At 45.8% G+C, this 18,938-nt stretch overlaps 1 protein-coding gene across 1 annotated transcript; it reads left to right on the forward strand.

Annotated features, from left to right (window-relative positions):
- Positions 1-2,082: 2,082 nt before the first annotated feature.
- Positions 2,083-17,395, forward strand: RMP64 (ribonuclease MRP subunit p64). The gene is made up of 9 exons (XM_075906733.2): positions 2,083-2,212; positions 4,221-4,375; positions 5,662-5,738; positions 7,458-7,589; positions 8,529-8,606; positions 11,118-11,473; positions 12,358-12,419; positions 12,992-13,221; positions 13,924-17,395. Exons 1-9 carry the CDS (start codon positions 2,113-2,115, stop codon positions 14,342-14,344), a joined length of 1,611 nt encoding a protein of 536 aa, XP_075762848.2. The 5' UTR covers positions 2,083-2,112; the 3' UTR covers positions 14,345-17,395.
- The last annotated feature ends 1,543 nt before the right edge of the window (positions 17,396-18,938 follow it).

Raw genomic sequence — 18,938 nt, forward strand, 5'->3', positions numbered from 1 at the left:
GGAAGAGACCTCTGTACCAGTAGACAGTAAATAGAGTGATGTGTTTTCAGAGGCCTGTCCTATGAGGAAGCCAGGCAACCATATTCTGTACAAGCTGGAGCTTGTGCATTTTATCCACTTTCAGCCCCAGAAACTGAGAGTTACAATTTCCGAGCCTGAAGGTAAAGGACACATGGCTCACTCTGGCCAACTCTTCATCTTGGGGGAAGGAGTAGTTTCTTAACCAGCTGCAGCTGGAAGAAGGATTTTCTTTTTGTTCAGTACTGATGCTTCCTGATCACCCAAAGGTAAGGCTATGCTTACCCTAGCAGTGACTTAATGGTATAGCTACAGTGATAAAACACTCCTAATGTGGGAAAACACTCCTGTGCTGCATCTAGACTGGCAAGTTTTTCCGCAAAAGCAGCTGCTTTTGTGCAAAAATTTGCCAGCCGTCTACACTGGCCGCTTGATTTTGTGCAAAAGCACTGATGTTCTACTGTCTGAAATCAGTGCTTCTTGCGCAAATGCTTTGACATTCCCGTTTGGGCAAAAGCCCTTTTCCGGAAATGTTTTTGTGCAAGAGGACCAGTGTAGACAACTAAAAACTGTTTTGCGCAAAAAAGCCCCGATGGTGAAAATGGTGATCGGGGCTTTCTTGCGCAAAACCAAGTCTATATTGGCACGGACACTTTTCCACAAAAAGTGCTTTTGTGGAAAAGCGTCCGTGCCAATCTAGACGCTTTTTTCCGCAAATGCTTTTAATGGAAAAACTTTTCCGTTAAAAGCATTTGCAGAAAATCATGCCTGTCTAGACATAGCCCTGCACTTTTGCCTGTATAGATTGTTCCAGCTCCCTCTCCCATAGACAGGGCCCCCAGGTTTTGCACCACTTTGGTGAGAGGTGGCTGGATGCTTGTGCTAGGAGGTAATGTGGGTGGATCACAGGCATTCCCGCAGAGATGAAGTGATGTTTTTGCATTTTATCATTTCCCCATACGAATGCCGTGTCATGATCATCCCATAGCTGTTGTTATTTGGGTTTTAGTGCCCGAGGTGAGGTGCACACCACATGCTGTGGTAGGCACATGGCGAGCCCCTACATCTCGAAAGGGATGTGATGGTGTGTGTGGCGATGGTGGCACTGCTCATGGGGACAGTGAAGGGTTGTCTGTAATTGTGCACCTCTTGTCCTGGCACAGCCTGGCCACTGCTTTGAGCTGTGATGGGAAGTGGAAGCTAGGGTTGCCAGGTGTCCGGTATTGAACTGGACAGTCTGTTATTTTCATCTCCTGTCCAGTAAAAAAATTCAGAAAATACTGGACACCTAAAATGTCCAGTACTTTCTGATTTTTTTTTCCCAGCCAGGAGGCAAAAACCCCAGGTTGTCTGGCTCAGTATAGAGGCAGCCTGGCAACCCTAGTGCTTACTAGGGAGCTTTCTGACCCAGCATCGGGAGGCAAGATAGTGGGCGGCCACCGGCAAGCTGTTAGGGCAAAAAAGCCTCACCATGCAATTTTTAAAAGGGGCCATGGTGGGGTTTTTTTTTTTTTTTTTCCTCAACACACTTTTTCCTGGCATGTTTTTTTTTCTTGTTGTTCTGTATTTTTTCTGAAACCATCTGGCAACCCTAGTGGCAGCAAGAGACAAGGCTTGGGATGGGCACCAAAAAGGGCAGGTCCCGGGCAACGCTGTGCCAGGATCCCAGCCAAGGGGGTGCACCTTGGAGAGATCTCAGCAGCCCTTGGGGCTCACCCCTCAAGCCCCCCCAAAACCAGGAGACATGAGACCCATAACAACAACAGACTAAGGGGCCCTGCGCCAGCCCAGCCTTCAGGCTCCCCCGGGGCGTGGCTTGCAAGGGGGCCCCTCTTGCGCCCCCCCCCCCCGCGTCCCCTGCCTCCGGGAGCCGGCGCCTTGCGCTACGGACCCCAGCGGCCTCCGCTCCCCCCTAGCGCGCCGCGCGCCGGCAGAGCCTGGTGAACGCCCCGCGCGCCTGCCTCCGCCCAGACCACTTGGTTCCACCTTCCCCGCCCACCCCCACGCGCCCGCTTTGGTTCCGTCCCGCCTCCCTGCGCTTGTAGTTCCGCCCCCCTGATCGCTACTCTCCTGCCACCCCCCACCCTCGGCAAGATGGCGGCGCCCATGGCGGGGGAGGCAGCGTGGAACCGCTGGCATGTGCCGTGGCCGGCGAGCTGCGCTACGGTGGCCGTGGCGGCCCAAGACCCCGCAGGTGGCCGGGCCCAGGGCAGCGCTGGGGAAGGGGTGCGGGGAAAAGCGAGCACGTGCCGGGAGATGGGAGGGCATTGGCTGGGGGGCTGCGCTGGGAGGATGCAGGGGCCAGAGGGTAGCAGTGGAGGGATGGTGGGGGGGAGGTGGGGTGAAAAGCAGCTTTGGGGGCTAGTGGGGGGGGGGAGAAGAGTAGAACTGAGCAAACAGGCTCTGCAGCATCTGTGGAGAACTCCCCACGCGCCCACTCCCACGTGCGGGGCCCTTAGCTTTTGCCTGTCCTGTCTGCAAACTTGAAGCATCTTTGACGTGTTTCATATCCTCTGTGGCTCTGAAACAGCCCGGCACATACTGCACGACGCGTTTGTGTCACTGGCATTGTCAAGGATCTGGGAATAGATTTTTTTTTTTTTTTTTTGTAAGGGCTTGATCAGTCCCAGAGTTCTGTGGGTTTGTGGTTTAAATACAGAGCAGAACCAAACTAGAAGTGATTGTGATTTATATTTTTAAAAAAAAAAAACCTCCCCCAACTCGCCACCTTTTTATTTCTATTCCTTTGCAGTTTTAAGAACACAAATCCAAATATATTAGACTAGTCCTAGTGATACTGCCTAAGCTTGTTGAGCTGTCCAAACTCTGAGGAATGGAAAACAGAAAAAGTGGGGAGAAGTAAATTACTTACGATTCTGTTTTAATGAAACCTCCATGTGTTATAGCAGGGGGCAGAGACCTATGGCTCAGTATGGCACCAAAATATGGCTCTCTTGGCCATCCCCGCTGCCCCATATGCTGGAGCTGGAGCTGGGCCATGGTGGGGTTGTCCCTTCTTGGACAGCTGTACTGTGGCCCCAGTCCCAGCTAAGGATGTTAAAATGCAATGATCTGGCTAACTGAATAGTCGATACAATTTGTATCGATTATACAATTAGTCAATAAGCACTGCTGTTCAGAGCCACAGCGGAGGTAGTTCCAGGAGCCGGCTCTGGGGCCACCTGTGCTGCTGCTCTGCATTTTAAATGTAGTAAGAGCAACTGGGCTCTTGCTACATTTAAAATGCAGAGCAGCAGTGATCCGCACGAGCCAGGACTGCTTGGTCCTGGCTCACTCTGTGTCCAGTAGCCCCTGTTCACGGCAGACACCCCTGTGTACCAGACTAGCCCCTGTTTGTGGTGGCCCGGGCTCCCTGCTGGGACCCCTGTGGAGAAGGGCTGTTTCCCAGCAGCGTCCCCTATTCTCCTTCCCCTGCTGTCTCTAATAGAGGCAGCGGTGTGGGCAAGCAGCACCCCAGAGACGGTGCGGGGGGAACCAGCTTTTAATCCAGTTCCCCCAAGCACCAGCTCCTCCTTCCCCCCATGCTGCCTCTCTTATAGGAGGTTGCTGCAGAGAGCACAGGGTGAGCAGAGACTTCTTGAGTCCCTGCTTGCCCCAGGCTCTGTGTGGCACTTCTGCTTTTGAAATGTACAAGAGCCCTGCAGGGATCTTGTACATTTCAAAAGCAGAAGCTCCCACAGTGGGAACTGGTGCAAGTGGGGACTGAAGCAGTCCCCACTCATACTGTTTCCCCGCTGTGACTCTACCTCCCTTGCCCCCTGCAGAGACAGTGCTGGGGGGAAATGGCTTAAAGCCTATCTCTGATAGAGGCAGCTGGGGGGGGGGGGGGGAGAGCGACTAGTTGAGTGGCTACTCAACTATCAGAGCATGGTCCGGTGGAGCTGTGTGGTGGGCCACTGCCCTGGAGCTGGAGCCAGGCCACAGTGTGGCTGCTTCTGGGCTGGGGCAGCTGCACCGTGGCATAAGTAAGGACTAAAAGAATGTATTGCAGGCAAGAAATACAAACTGGTATTTGTTCAAATTGAAAGCCAGACAAGTAGTCCCTAGCGCTTATGAGGTGTGTTTCTTTGGTCCTTGTGCTTTGTCACATGGGTTTTTATACATTTATGTGGTGCTAATATGATTTATCTTGTATGAAGCTCAAAAACAACTATTTTAATGTCTCAATTTCTTCCCCCCAGTGAAATGTCTTCCAGCTGTTATTACAGGATGTTACAAGGTCAACACGTTGCTAACCAGTAAAGCTGTGGATGCAGAAGGAAAAGTTTTACATTCAATCCTTTATGGTTTCCACAACTCAATGTCTCACCATAAAACCTATTTGTCTCTGAAACAGGTCAGTAAGATGAAGCTGCTTGAAATAATTATGCTTGGAAGGAGCCTTCTGTGTATCTCAGTTAGAAGTACACTGCAGTTTTTTCAAAACTTTCTTTTGAAGAAGAAATTTGCCAGGCTTGTTTTTATTCCAAACACGTGGATTTTGGTAGTTTTATATCACTCTTCACTTGTTTTTAAGACATTGTGGGTGTGTCTAGACTACAGGGTATTTTTTTTTTAAAAGTAGCCTTTTTTCGAAAAAATAGTACCTGTGTCTAGACTACCGCCGCGTTCTGTCGACAGTAAATCAAAAGAACGCGACGGTTTTGTTGACGGCAGTAAACCTCATTCTACGAGGAATAACGCCTTTTTTCGAAAGTCATCTTTTGAAAAAAGGCGCTATTGCATGAAAACAGGGCTTTTTCAAAAGAGAGTGTCTAGACTCTTTCAAAAAAGTGAGCCGCTTTTTTGAAAAATCTTCTTGTTGTCTAGATGCTCTTTTTCGAAAGAGGCTTGCAGTCTAGATGTAGCCTGTGAGTGAGTCCCACTGGGTTTTTTGAACCTTTTCCTACTCTTTTGTGGTCATTGAGAAGTGTCACTTTTTTTTCCATAAGAGCAATATTCAGAATCTTTGTGTTCAAATTAAGATGTTAAATAAATCTAATTAGATGTTTTTATCCATTTCATGCTTCTTAGAGTTCATTAAGAATAGAAATACAAACAGTGGTGGTACATTTATAATGGATGGGGTAAATAATCCAAAAATTGCCTTTGAAAGACAACTTCTGCAAGCTATCCTTGAGAAAGAACTGAGTTTTTTTTTTCAAGCGGTCATTAAAAATGAAGCTGAATATTTTTGCTGAGTATTCTCAATTTTTTTAAACGTGGTGGTGTTCTATCTACTGAAGCATTCTGTTAATTTTTCTAACAAAATTGAGGCTACAACCCAGGTTTTCTGAATTCCCATGTATCCACTTGTCATTTTGCCTCCTTCTAAAGTCATTTGCATTTTTATTTGTGGAAATTTAATTAAATCTCCAAAATAACAACATGCGACCTACAGAATCAGCATTAATCGACAATCTCTTTGCTCCAGGGTAAAGGCCTGTCACAATAATGTCATGGAGAGAGCCCACCACCATTTTTTGGATATTTGAATGTACCAATGTAAGAAACCCGGAAGGCTGACATACTACCCCTGGCAGACTCAGAAGGGGAGATGTTGCCTAATTTAATGGACAACTCTTAGGCTAAGAAACATGTTTTTCTGAAAATATCAACAAAAGGTGGTTGCTCTCTTTTCAGGTCGAACAGTGCTTAAAGCGTTTAAATCAGATGAGCTTGATGGGCTCCATTCAAGACCTGGCAGAATTGTGTCCCAAGTAAGTTGCATGAAACTGTATATTTTAGCACGACTCTCCATGATTCAGTATCTTAAGCCATGTCTATACTACAAACTTTGGTGGACACAAGTCATTTGGCATAAAGCTGTCTTAGATAGTATATTGTTTATGTACATAGATATTTGGCTCCTATAATCGTCTTTGTGCATGCTTACCAGGAGCATTTGTGTCAATACCCAGGGTCCATCGCACTGTGCAGGTATCCTCGTGAGCAGCCTGCCACCATCCAACTTGTCTCTTGGAAAGTCTTGGCAATACATGGTGGAGGCAGAAATGAGATGTGCAGCAGTGCCTGGGAACAAGGGCTCAGCTTCTCAATGTGCAATTGTCTCCATCACAAAGTGTCATCTGTATCCCATAATGTTGTCTTAAACCCATGAAACTGTACAGCCATCCTCACTGTCCACCATCTCTGACAGAAGCCTGTACAGCTCTGTGCTGTTGTCATCCGTGTTGGAAGTACAGGGCACACGATCCTCCAATATTTGCAGAGCCATAAGAGCCACCAAATCAGAGAGGAAGATGATGATTTCTTGAAGGAGAGATTGCAGTGGGACGCAACTTAAGGTTGCTAGGGTCATTCATGTAGCAGCTGCAGAGGGTAGAGAGCCGCTTCTGGGACTCAGAGAGAAGCATTGGTTGCTGTGATCTCATTGTAATACAAGTTGGATATGATGAACAGCGGCTGCAGCACTTCTGGATGCAAACAGCCACTTTCCTGAATCTGCGTGTTGAACTCGACCCATCTCTCCAGCACAAAACGAGAGCTGGCAATCACACCGAGAAAACCTGCAAGGCTGAATTGCCACCAGTGAATGGGAAACCATTGTGGAGTTTGAAAATCCACGCAAGGGACCATTGTCGTGCAAGCATGCAGGATCATTAATCCTCTCCTGCTGCGCAGGACTGACTCTTGGCAATGTGTAGGATGGGGGAGGGGGAGATTTGCAGTAGTGGGATTCCCAAACTGCAGTGCAGCAATAGATAGCATGTATCTCCCTGTTTTGGTACCAGACCACCTGGCCACAGAGGACGTCAACAACTTTTCTATGATTATACAAGCATTGGGGATCACTAAAGATGCTTCACCAACATTAGTGTTGCCTGCTCTTAGAAGGTCCATGGCACTTGTATCTTTAAGAACACAGGACTGTTCAGAAAGCTACAAGCAGGCATTTTGTTTCCCAACCAGCCGTTTACCATTGGCAATATTGAAGTGCCTGTAGTGATTCTACATCTTACTCCTCTGGCTTCTGAAGTTGTAAACGATTTACTCTTTAACCGATAAGTGGATATTTATTAGTTAATGGTGTCAGTTACTCTCAGTGAAGCATCCTCTCCAGGAGTTGGGCAGCCAAGGGCTGCCTGCTTCATTCCCGAGGAGGCTTCACTGCGGGCTCTGCCGTATAAAGCTAAGCTGCATGAGATTTTCAGTGGTTACGTGGTTATCCTATTACACAATTTTTAATATCTCTAGTGTTGATCATATATCAGCGACGCCCGGCGACACGGTGTGACTGCGTTGCCATAACGGGGCGCTTACGTTGGTGGGACACACATTTAAGAACAGACGTATGCACTGACTTTGTAGTGTAGTCAAGGTCTCAGTCAGCATTACCTCCAAGCCGCTAAAAACTTGGGAAGAAAATTTGAAATGCCAAGTGTAACCACCATCTCCTCACTCTGCTGTCACTGTAGGAAAAAGAAATCTGAAAATGCAGGGGAGCGTGTTGTTCCCAGCCAGCCTGTGCTAGAAGTGGTGGCAGTGAAGATCTTGGGAGGCTGCAAGCTCTTGCTGCGCTTACTGGAGTGTTGCTGCAAAGCATTTGAGTATCCTTTCTCTTTACAAAAAGATTTTCTTCAATGTTACTAGCAGCACTTTCCATTCAGCTTCATGACGAGAACAAAACTGTAGGCTTATAATTGCTGCTGGACTCAGTCAAGAATTTCTTTATAATTTATCGAAGGTTCAAGTTGCACACGTCTATTTGTGTTCTTGGGTGTGAAACTCCTGCTGCTGGCAAGTTTGCCATTGCAGCCCCAAGTAACTCAGTGTTTGGATATCCAGCCTGCAGCCCAGCAGCAGCTTCGGGCATGTTCCCTGCCTGCAGTACCCTGACACGCTGCTCATAGCACTGGGCTGCAGGCTGGATATCTCTGTATGCTGTGTGCCCTTGGAGGGAGGGGCTTTGCACACTTCCCCAACCCCAGCACAATCTTGCTGGTCCTACTGGCTGGAAATCAGAAAATGGGAGCTGCCTGGGCACAAGCAGCATGCAAAGGGCCCATTCCCCCCAAGGGGCATCTGGCATGGAGACAGTACAGGGCTGGGCCGCTGGCTTGGAGCAGTCTAAAATAAGCTGCATGCATCTGACACCCATCCCCTACTACACTGACTCCCTGCCCCAAGTAACAGACCAAACCCTCTGCACCTGCACCCCAAGTCACAACCTCCCAGACTCTACACCCCTGCTCAGACCCTACATCCCCTCCTGAATCCTAGTCCACTAACCCAAGCTCCCTTCTGCACCCAACCTCCATCCAGAAGCTGCACCTTCTCCATTAACATCTTAGAAGAATATGGACCTTGACCACTTTCCAAATTCTTGGTGTACCCTCCTCCCATCAAAAATGATTGCCCACGCCTGCTCTTGCCTAAACCAATGCCAAAGATATTGTTTCTTGAGCTTTTTTTTAAAGCAAAGTCTCTGCTGAGTTCCATTTAATGTTGTTATATTGTTGTCTAACCTTAATCAGTTTAATTTTCAGACTGTCTGTTAAGCATCTGTGTTTGGAAGAATACATCCTCTTGAACACTGTGGTTTTGGGATTGTTGAGCAGATTATGGTTTGTACATTTTGAAAACTAATCTTTACTGTTTTTGTCTGTCTTTTCCTTGGGTACTTTCACCAGCAAATAGGTTTGAGTACAGACATGCTTTCTGGTTAAGTGAGCTGGCTGCGACCAGAATAGGGTAGTGTAGCACTAGTTGATGCCACTTTTGTGTCCTCTTGACCTGCCAAACACGCTGTCTTCTCTTATTGGCTATCTTGTCACACGTTGTAGTGGATGTGAAGTGTGCATACTTGACACTCAGCAATTTTCTCTAACATCAACTACACTCTCAGGCAGGGTAGCTAGAATTATTATTATTTATTAATACTAGATGGTATTACCTTGACACTCATTTAATCATAAATTGCTTTATTAAATCCAAAGGCCATATGATATTTATACAGCTGCTCCAAACATGTCTTAACTGCCTAAGCAATAACCACACCCATATAGTAACATGCAATTATAAGTATGGATCAGATATTTACAACAGCACCGGTTCCAGTTGGACAGGGTAGGTTGAACCCTCAACCTGCTATGTCTTTGTTTTTAGACCCTACCTGACTGAATTCGTTTAAATCCATTTGAGCCACTCTTAGTAGCTAGAATGTCTACGAGGAATTTTGCTCGCATCTTATCAGTTATCTTCCAGGTCCAATTTCTCCAATTACCCCTATTGTTTCAAGGCTTTCTGACAACTAACGGGACCTGCACTTTAGATAAACTGAAAAGCATGCTTTTTTTTTTTTTAGCCAAGTTCATTTCACTGTATCATATATATATATAGTAGCCCAATGTCTGTGACTCTGTAACACTGTAGCGTTTGGTGTTGCCTCTGGGGGGGCAGGGTGGTAATGTGCGGCATGACAATAGTTCCAGGCCCTGCCCCCTGGCCGTGAACGTCACCGTCCCGCCCCCCCTTCGCCTTCCGCTGGGGCGCTCAACTGACTTCTGCGCCGCTCAGCCGGGCCGCCGCGGGGGAGCCCAAATGGCCACTTGTTCTGCTTGCTCCCTCACGGCGGCCCGGCTGAGCGGTGCAAAAGTCAGTCGAGTGCCCAGTGGAAGGCGAAGGGGGGACGGGGCAGTGATGTGTGGCATGACAGTGGCTCCAGACCCTGGCCAGGAGGAGGGTGGGGGAATGAGGGGAAAGGGGAAGGTGGAGGACAACTGGGAGGCTGCAGGATCAGTGCTGGAGTGCAGGGGGGCAGCTGGAGCTCATAGGCAGCCGCAAGCGGCGCAAACCGCTGTTTGGGCTCCGTGCTCCCCATGCAGGAGGAGGAGGAAGAGAAGAAAAAGAGAGAGTGAGAGGCGGGAGGAGGAGGAGAAGAGAGAATGAGAGGCAGGAGGGGGAGGAGAAGAGAAAGAGAGATGGAGAGAGAGGCAGGAGATGGAGGAGAGCTTAGAAAGTGAGCGGGGCAGCCAGTAGGAGGAGAGGAGAGAGAGAGAGACGGAGTGAGAGATCAGAGGCTCAGGAGAGAAGATCAAGATAGAAAGGGACTAGGACAGGAGGAGAGCTGAAAATCCCGTTTTATGATGGGCTAGTGTGTGTGTGTGTGCGCGCACATACCTATCTATCCTACACTGTATCAATTTGCCACAATGTTTTTTAACATCTGAAATTTTCCAGTAATCAATATGACCTGCCTCATGATAAAAATGAAACTGATAAAATAAAGCCATTCCTCAATGCTCCCAATTCTTTCAGTGAAATAATTGTTCCAGTCTTTTCACAACAGTGCTTCGTGCACAATATGTGCAACTAGACTGAAAAAACATAGACCATCTTGCATGGCATAGCTTCATGGCATACATACATTGTATAAGTGCTGTTTGGAACAGGAAATATTTTTTCCAGTTGACATTGAAAAGGAAAGTGTTTATCATCAAATAATAAGTAGGTCCACTTTAATTGATGCAAAATGGTTTGGTGCATGAAAGAATGCCCGTTAAATGGGGTTGGCTGGCTGTTACATGGGAACCTGCTAATTTCCAGGATTTATGGAAAATCCATTACATAGAGTATTAGGGAAGAAAAGCATTTTTGGAAGGTAGGTATTAGATGGAGATTTTTAGAGTGAATCAAGTCCTGCTCTGTTGCCCTGTCCTTAGGGTTGTCAACCGCTCAAGATTGTCCTGGAGTCTCAAGGAATTAGAGATTAATCTTTAATTAAAGATTGTGTCAGAATGAAACCTCTAGGAACATGTCCAATCAAAATTGGCAACCCTACCTCTGCTGTTGATCTTTGACGGCTTCCTTAAGCCAGAAACAAGCATTGAGGAAGCAGTTTACACTGGGACGTTAGGCTGTTTGTAGGGAAGAACCAGTTTCGAGATACAGGGAAGGGAAGATGGTTAGAGAGCATGAAGCCAGGACCCAGAAGTTTACGTGGGGGAAGAGGAAAAGGACTTGTTTAGGGGGAAGAGGGAGAGGCAGGTAGCAAAGATTAGCGTACTTGCTTAGTGAATACAAGTTAAATTGCTTACGTCTGCAGCGGGCTCATGTCCATGTGTTTCTTTTCCCAGGATTCTTTATCAGTGCGTATTACAAAGCCTCATTTCTTTGTATGGAGTGTTGTCTGGGTTGCTGCAAGCGGTGTCCAGGACCCAGCAGATGCCTTATATTAAGGGGTTTAACTTTCCTTCTGAAATCACTGAGTTTCTGGGACCCCTTTATTTGGAAATTAAGAAAAGATCTAAAGTGTTTGCAACAAAAAAATCAACTGGATGGCTGAACAAACTGTTTGCAGGACCTGCCGCAGCACCCAGGTCCAATAAAGGGAGAGGCCTGGAAGCTCCCACAAGGGGCAGCGAGAGGATGACGAACATCCAGCGCCCCATTGACATTGGAAAGCCGGTTCTGGTGAAGAGAGCTAACAAAGGTAACGAGTCCTGATACAGTATTGATGGGGAGAGCCATGTTAGCAACGTGCCCTTAACCCCTAAAATCTGCCCTTAATCCCTAGGATCTACCCTAACTTGCTTAAAATGGATCAAAATCCAGCTGCCACACTCAGTGTCACTCAGTGATACCACAGGTGCCAGCATGAAATGCTTCACCTTAAGCTTCTCTGGGCCAGGGACAAGCTGGGATCTTTAACAGAAGAGTGGCAAGGAGGTGTGCATTGGCTTACCCCTTGTCTTTCATCTTCTGAAGGGTAAAGCTTTTCAGTTTTGTTGTTTTTCTGGAAATGTGTGAAGACTTTTTTTATTTTTTAGGGTGGGGGTGGGAGTGGGAGTGTTAAGTAATGCTTTGCACTTCCTCTGTGCATTACAGTACAGGATCTCAAAACCCTGTACAAAGATGAATGATTTAAGCCTCTCATTTGTACAATTCCTCTTCCCCATTTTATAAACGAGGAGACAGTGTAACTAAGTAAACTGACACAGTCCCATAGAGCAGAACTGAGATCCTCTGACTCCTCATTCTGGACTTTAACTTTAAATCTTCCTTGCCAGGAAGGGTAGTGGCAGAATATTTCTGTTGCTTTTGGTAAATCTCACTATCCATTTTGTTCCTGGCATCTAGCTGGCTGAGATGTATCTTGCATGAGGCTCATTTTCTCACCCCTCCTTTGCCTTGATAGCTGGCAATGCTGAGACCTGATGTGAGCCAGCTTATGACCTGATGTCTCCTGTATGACCGTGCAGCAGACTGAACGGCTGAGCTGGGGTGAAACTGTGCATTTATGGAAAAGATGCTTACCAAAACCAACTAACTCTTCTTATTTTTAAGTGATTGTCTCTTCTTTCTCTTCCTCTCCAGGGAAGCAGTTGGGATTTGACATCAAGACCCTGTGTAGGCAACTTAAACCCAGAGTTCAAGAGGTTTGTATGGCTTTCAAGGTAAAACATTTGTGTTAAGATGACATCGGGACTCAAAAGGCCTTTTCTGTATTTTTGTGATGGAAAATATTTTCTCCCCTTTGCACAGCCTGTCCCTGGTACTTTGAAGCTAGTGGCTTCCATGGCATTTTCCCTGACTTATTTTTCTTAGCTCCTCAGATGGGTATGGAGGCTTTGCATAGAAGATGCAGTTTTATCTTTCGCTTGTGGTTCTGAGTAGTTTACAAACCTCTCCATTTCAAAAGTTTCAGAGGGGTAGCCAAGTTAGTCTGTAACATGAAAAACTTAAAAAACAAAAAAATAATCTGGTAGCACTTTAAAGGATAACAAAACATGTAGATGGTATCATTTCACTCGGTGCTAGCATTGATTAGAATTGCAGTCTCCTGAAAGCAAGTCCCTTGTTCTTAATAGCCTGACGGCTGTCCTATTGGTTCCCTGTGCAGTAAAGCATATTTCTGTAACACTTCGTCTCTACATTTCTATCCTGTTGAGGATCAGTTGGGACACTGATGTTATTTTAATGCTAATTTCTTCCCTTGTCTTTATTTCAGGCTGTCGACTTCAGACTAACGCTTTCTGAAGCAAAAGCAGCGAGAGCCCAGCATGCCAAATCTCTTGTGTTGAAGTTTAGAGAAGCCTGCTCTTTCGCAGAACTGTCTGAAGCACTCAAAACAGCTGTTCTCTCGTGCAAAAGCAAAAAGCTTAAGTCAGAAACGTTTTTTCTGAGAACAAAGCTGCTGAAAAGCAAACGGCTGCAGCATGTGGAGGCTCAGGGCTGCAGGCAGGTGTAACTTAACATGGCTTTGGGATTTTCAGGCACAACACTTTGCATTTCTTCAATGTATCTTGCTATTTAGGCCTTACATAAGTTATACCAATACAACTTTCCCACATCAGTGCTGAATTAAAATGAATGGAGCTAGGTTAATATAAACACTTGTGTGGACGCTGTTCTGGTAGGAATGTTTTTTGGGGGGGTTGGCTTACCTTAAATCTGTTAAGAATAGATTTGAGAAACTGAAATAAGCTATTCATAAAGTTCTCCAAGGTGCAGTTGTTTGCTTAATTCAATTTATTTAAGTGGCTGCAAGTCCTTGTGTCGACAAGCCCTTGGCATTTTCACAGATCTGGAAATGCAATTAAGAGATGAATTCTTCTATGAATGCATTGTTCTGTTCACTCCTCTGGAGTGAGGCTTTTTTTTAAAATGGAGTGACTATTTTCTACACCGCAGTAAGATGTAAGGGAGGGCGAGTACACTTTTTTAGCTGGGATGATGATTTTTGCAAGCTTGAGCTGCTGGTTTTCAAGATGCTCTATATCTCTGGGTTGTGAGAGAAGAAGGGAACTGTCCTAATGCCAAGTCTCCCAAACCTCAGGGGGTTAGTTTTGCCAGAGCAGAAACGATTTTGTGGTTTCCTCCGCTCCCCCAACCCTTTATTGAAGAATTGCTTTGTTTTTTTTCACCCCCTTCTCCTTAAAGCTTGCAGAAAAAACTCAGCTGTGTTAAAGCATCCATCTGCAAATTCCTTCTTTCTGGCTTGCAAAAGGCATCTCGGATAAAGCAGTATTGCAGAACAAGTTCCTGGCAGCAAAGGAAGATCAAACTGTCCAGAAGGTCAAAATTGGTCTCAAAGAAGACTCTGGAGTTTGTTCAACAAAACACTTCCACCCTTTTGGAAGACAGTATGCATGGTGCTGTGTCCCTCTTTCCTGTTCAGCGGTTTGAGCAGTCACTTCACCTAAGAAAATCAGGAGGCTGTAGTGCTACCAAGCACGCTGGAGAGCAAGACAAAGTGGGGACCTCTAAACCTGTGGCATCGGAAAGAAACCCTGGGCCTCCAGTGAAAGCGGCTAGTGAGAACGATGATATCGATGCCATTTTTTCAGCAATGGGTGTATAACAGTGGTGCGAGGAGGAATGGGTGAGTCCCTGTAATACATAGGTCCCCAAACTGTGAGGAGCACCTCCATAGGGGTGTGGAGTAGGGATGTAAATGGTTAACAAATAAGCATCACCCTTACCGGGTGAGTTAGTTAACCAGCCGGGGCTGGAGCAGCCCGCCACAGGCACAGCCCTGAAAAGTAGAACTCCAGTCTGTCTTATAACCACCTTTAAAAGGTGGATTGGTGTCACCTAAGGGAAACTATTAGAAACAGTAATTGGAGTGGAGGCTGGTGAGGCTGCCCTGCAGAGAAAGTAGCAGTCCTACTAAACAACGTTTCTTTGAAAAATGTTATGTTAGAGGAAATACAACTGCTGGAGAGTCCAATAAATCTTTATAGGTGAGAGGGCCATGCTAAGGGAACAGTGGTTCATTTGGGCATTTTTTCATCTCTTAAGGAAAATCACAATACCTCTCCTCTTCCTGCATGACAACACCTATGTTAAGTGCTGCAACCACAGAATGTAGCATAAAACATGGTAGAAACTAACTAGAGGACAAGACTCCTCTAGCACATGGAAAGAGCTTAGACACCTCCTTCTAGCTATCAGTGGAAATTCTTCCTTGCCATGAGTGAAGTATGTGTGTGTTCTTCAAACAAGCCAAAACTATATACAGTAATTCCTCATTTAACACTACAGATGTATTTCTGAAAATGTTCGTGCTAAGTGAAAACGTGCTATGCAGGGTCAATTTTCCCATTAAAAATAATGGAAAAGGTGGCGGTGGCAATGTCAACATTAGATATCTAGCAACACAAATCGCCGCAGTTTGTTAAAACACAAAGATAAACATGTGAGTGAGCTGAGGAGTGCTGTGACCACATGTATTCATCCGCTTATGCGTATTATCACTGTTTTCACCAACTTATACCGCCGCACGAAGTAGTCCGCCACTTGATTATTTTTGTATTATTTCGGGGACAGCCTTGTTATTCGAAAACGTTCCCTAAAAAAAATTGTGCTATTATGAAAACATGTTAAGCGGCACGTGTTAAACGAGTAATTACTGTATGTTCAATCACCCCTTTTTACATATTTGCTGTTAGTACAGAAGCCAAAATATCTTTGTATTGACACAATCCTAGAGGTATGACTACAGTCTGTTGTGCTGATGCCTGATGGGTATGGGAGCACATAGGCTAAGACAGACAGGCTGTGTCTAGACTGCATCTCTTTTTCGTGAAAGGGATGCAAATTAGACATATCGCAATTGCAAATGAAGCAGGGATTTAAATCCCCCCACTTCATTAGCATAAAAATGGCTGCCGCTTTTTTCCAGCTCGGAGCTTTGCCGGAAAAAAGCGCCAGTCTAGACGTGGATCTTTCGGAAAATAAAGCCTTTTCCGAAATATCCCTTATCCCTCTGGGATCCCTCTGCTTCTACATAATTATGATATAGGAATAGACATATTGAATTCAGCGGGACTACTGTTCATAGTTATGCCGGGGGGGGGGGGGGGGGGGCGGGAGGATACAATTTCAAGTTATACTTTTTGTTTAAATACCTTCTCTGCTCCTGAACTATTACTAACTGGCTGGTTTCCTGTAGGCATTAAGGCAGAGTAAACATTGAGGATAGGATGGGGACCTTGTACAGCAGTTCCCATGCTGCCATTGAAGTCTTGCATTTACCACTCAATACCCTATTGATCTGTTTTCACTTAGAGCAGTGTTTCCCAATGGTGTTCCGTGGACCCTCAGGGTTCCACAAAGTTAATCTAAGGGTTCCACGAGAAAACTATTCCCCTACCCCCTGCAGAGCCCATTGGAGCTGTGCTGATGGGGGCGGGCTTCTGGAAGCGCGCTGCTCTGGCTGCTCCACCACCCACTGTGGCTGCCCCTGCCCCACGCAGACCCCTCCTCACCCCGTAGGACTGCCCCTGTCCCACGCAGCCTCCGATACAGCCACGTAGCCCCTTCCTTCACGTGTGCAGCTGCCACTGCTGCCAGAAGGGGAAGGGATGGCCAAGTCTGAGGTGCTAAGTAGCCACTCCCAGACCTTGGCATTTTTAAATTGCTGCCTGCGCTCCGGCAGAGGCTGCACAACCCTCAGCTCAGACTGGCTGGCCCCCGTGTGCTGTCGCTCTCTTTCCCCTGCGGCTCCCCCCCCCCATCCCCCACCCTGCTGGTCTGATGGGGAAGGTTGGGGTTTCTACACCCTCCGCCTTGCCAGTAAGAAGCCTGACCTGGGGCTGCAACTGCGCTGGGATCCCCACTGCATTGAGAAGGCTGGGGGAACTAAGCTCCCTCTCCTGCCCCCCATGCTGGGGGAATGACAGTGTGCTGCTTGGAGGCTTTCCCTGCTGCAGCAGGGTGCCAAGCCAGGTAAACATCATCCTCATGTCCAGACCCTGCACTCAAATCTCCCTCACTCCCTGCACCAAAACCCCACACTCCCAGCTTGTTCTGATACCCTGTCCCAAGACCCCTCCTGGCCAGGCACCATGCCCCAAGCTCTCTCCTATACCCTTCCTCCTGGCCAGGACATCGCAGATCATCTTTGGGATTTATACACAAATGTCATGAAGTGTTTTCCAACCATAAATGACAATAACTGGATTTGAAATCCATTAAGTAGAACAGGAAAACTAGTCAATTTTTCTACACAGGATTACGAAAGCCTAATCAAAATCATTTCAGATGGCTAATTAATACAAAAATGTAAAGAAGTTTCTCTGATTACATTTTGGGGCAGCTTATGTCAAGAATATTCAGCTTTTTCAAGAGGGGCAATTTGTCAGTTGTTACTTTTTGCCAGCACATGTGTGTGAAACTGGGCTCTCAAATTACGCAACAAAAACAAAATACGGAAATGGACTGAATGCCGCACCAGATATGCAAATCCAACTTTCCAGTATTAAGCCAAATATAAAAAGAATTTGCCAAGAAAAAGAAAAAACACTGTTTGTATTAAACTGCCAATATAATGTGTCTTAGTTTGAGCTTTATTTTTTGTACACATTGTGTGATGTTTAAATATGTGTGATTAAACTAAATGTTGATCTCATGATCTTGTTTAGCATGTGTTTATTATTAACCTTACTTATTTGTGGTCTACTTTTTCAGCTCCATATATATGACACTTATTTAGGGGGCTCCTTGAAATTCTTTCAAGTTTAAAAGGGTTCCATGGCCAAATAGAATTGGGAAACGCTGACCTAGAGGAACACTGGAGGTGTAAGGAATACCTTCCTATCATACAGTACCTGACACAAGAGAGTCCTGGGTCCACAACTGGAACTGCTAGGCACTCTAATACACATAAAATCTAGGTGCACATGCTTCTTTAAAACCCACCTTTACAATAATGCCTCCAAGAAAAACATAAGGCTGGGGTAGCTTTGCTTTTTCATGCTCAGTGCTACTTCTTAAATATCCCTAGCTTTTCCTGTGAACTTCAGCACAGATGTGCACTTCACATTGAATACAGCGCCATGCCCATTGGTCTTAAAGGTAGATTTACTTATAGGCTATGTCTAGACTGGCATGATTTTCCAGAAATGCTTTTAACAGAAAAGTTTTCTGTTAAAAGTATTTTCGGAAAAGAGCGTCTAGATTGGCACAGACGCTTTTCTGCAAAAGCACTTTTTGTGGAAAAGCGTCCGTGCCAATCTAGACGCGCTTTTCCGCAAAAAAGCCCCGAACGCCATTTTCGCGATCGGGGCTTTTTTGTGGAAAACAAATCTGGGCTGTCTACACTGGCCCTTTTGCACAAAAGTTTTGCGCAAAAGGACTTTTGCCCCAACAGGAGCAGCATAGTATTTCCACAAAAACACTGACAATCTTACATGAGATCGTCAGTGCTTTTGTGGAAATTCAAGTGGCCAGAGTAGACAGCTGGCAAGTTTTTCCGGGAAAGTGGCTGATTTTCCGGAAAAACTGGCCAGTCTAGACACAGTCATAGTGACATTTATTTGAAATAAAGACTGTTGAGGTATGGGAAGAGAGGGGCATGTTTTATTCAACAGATTTCTATTTAATGGCATCTGGCTTTCAGATTAACTACTCAACTCCTGAAACGGGCATAAAGGTTATTCCCTCCCCTCCCTCATTGTGATTTTATTTTCTTTACATACAAATAGAGATTGATAGGTTCTCTAGGCTGTTTACAAGGTTAAATACTAGGCAATAGGATTGAGTAATCCTGCAACATAATATAGCAAACCACTCTCAGATGAAGCTCTCATTTTTTGAAAATGTCAGTGGGGTAGCCATGTTAGTCTGTGGCACCTTAGACAGACAGACACACACACACACACACACACACAAAAATCATGAGCTTTTGTGGGTAAAATCCACTACTCATCTGATAAATTCATGATACTATATATGTTAGTGTCTAAGGTTTCCACAGGAGTGCTCGTTATTTCTTCTTAGCAGTGTGACTGCAGTGAGAATTTCAGGGGGAGACCATGCACTAGATTATAAATCCGTTTAACACCTTTCTTTTAGAAGATTTAATAGCACTTAAAAGCTATCATTATGCAATCACAATGTCACCAGTGGGCTAGAGGGGTAAATATGGTAATACCGACTCTTTCAAAAGAAAT

Source organism: Pelodiscus sinensis, chromosome 1 (assembly GCF_052426305.1).
Source record: "Pelodiscus sinensis isolate ZL-2025 chromosome 1, ASM5242630v1, whole genome shotgun sequence".
Lineage (NCBI taxonomy): Eukaryota > Metazoa > Chordata > Testudines > Trionychidae > Pelodiscus > Pelodiscus sinensis.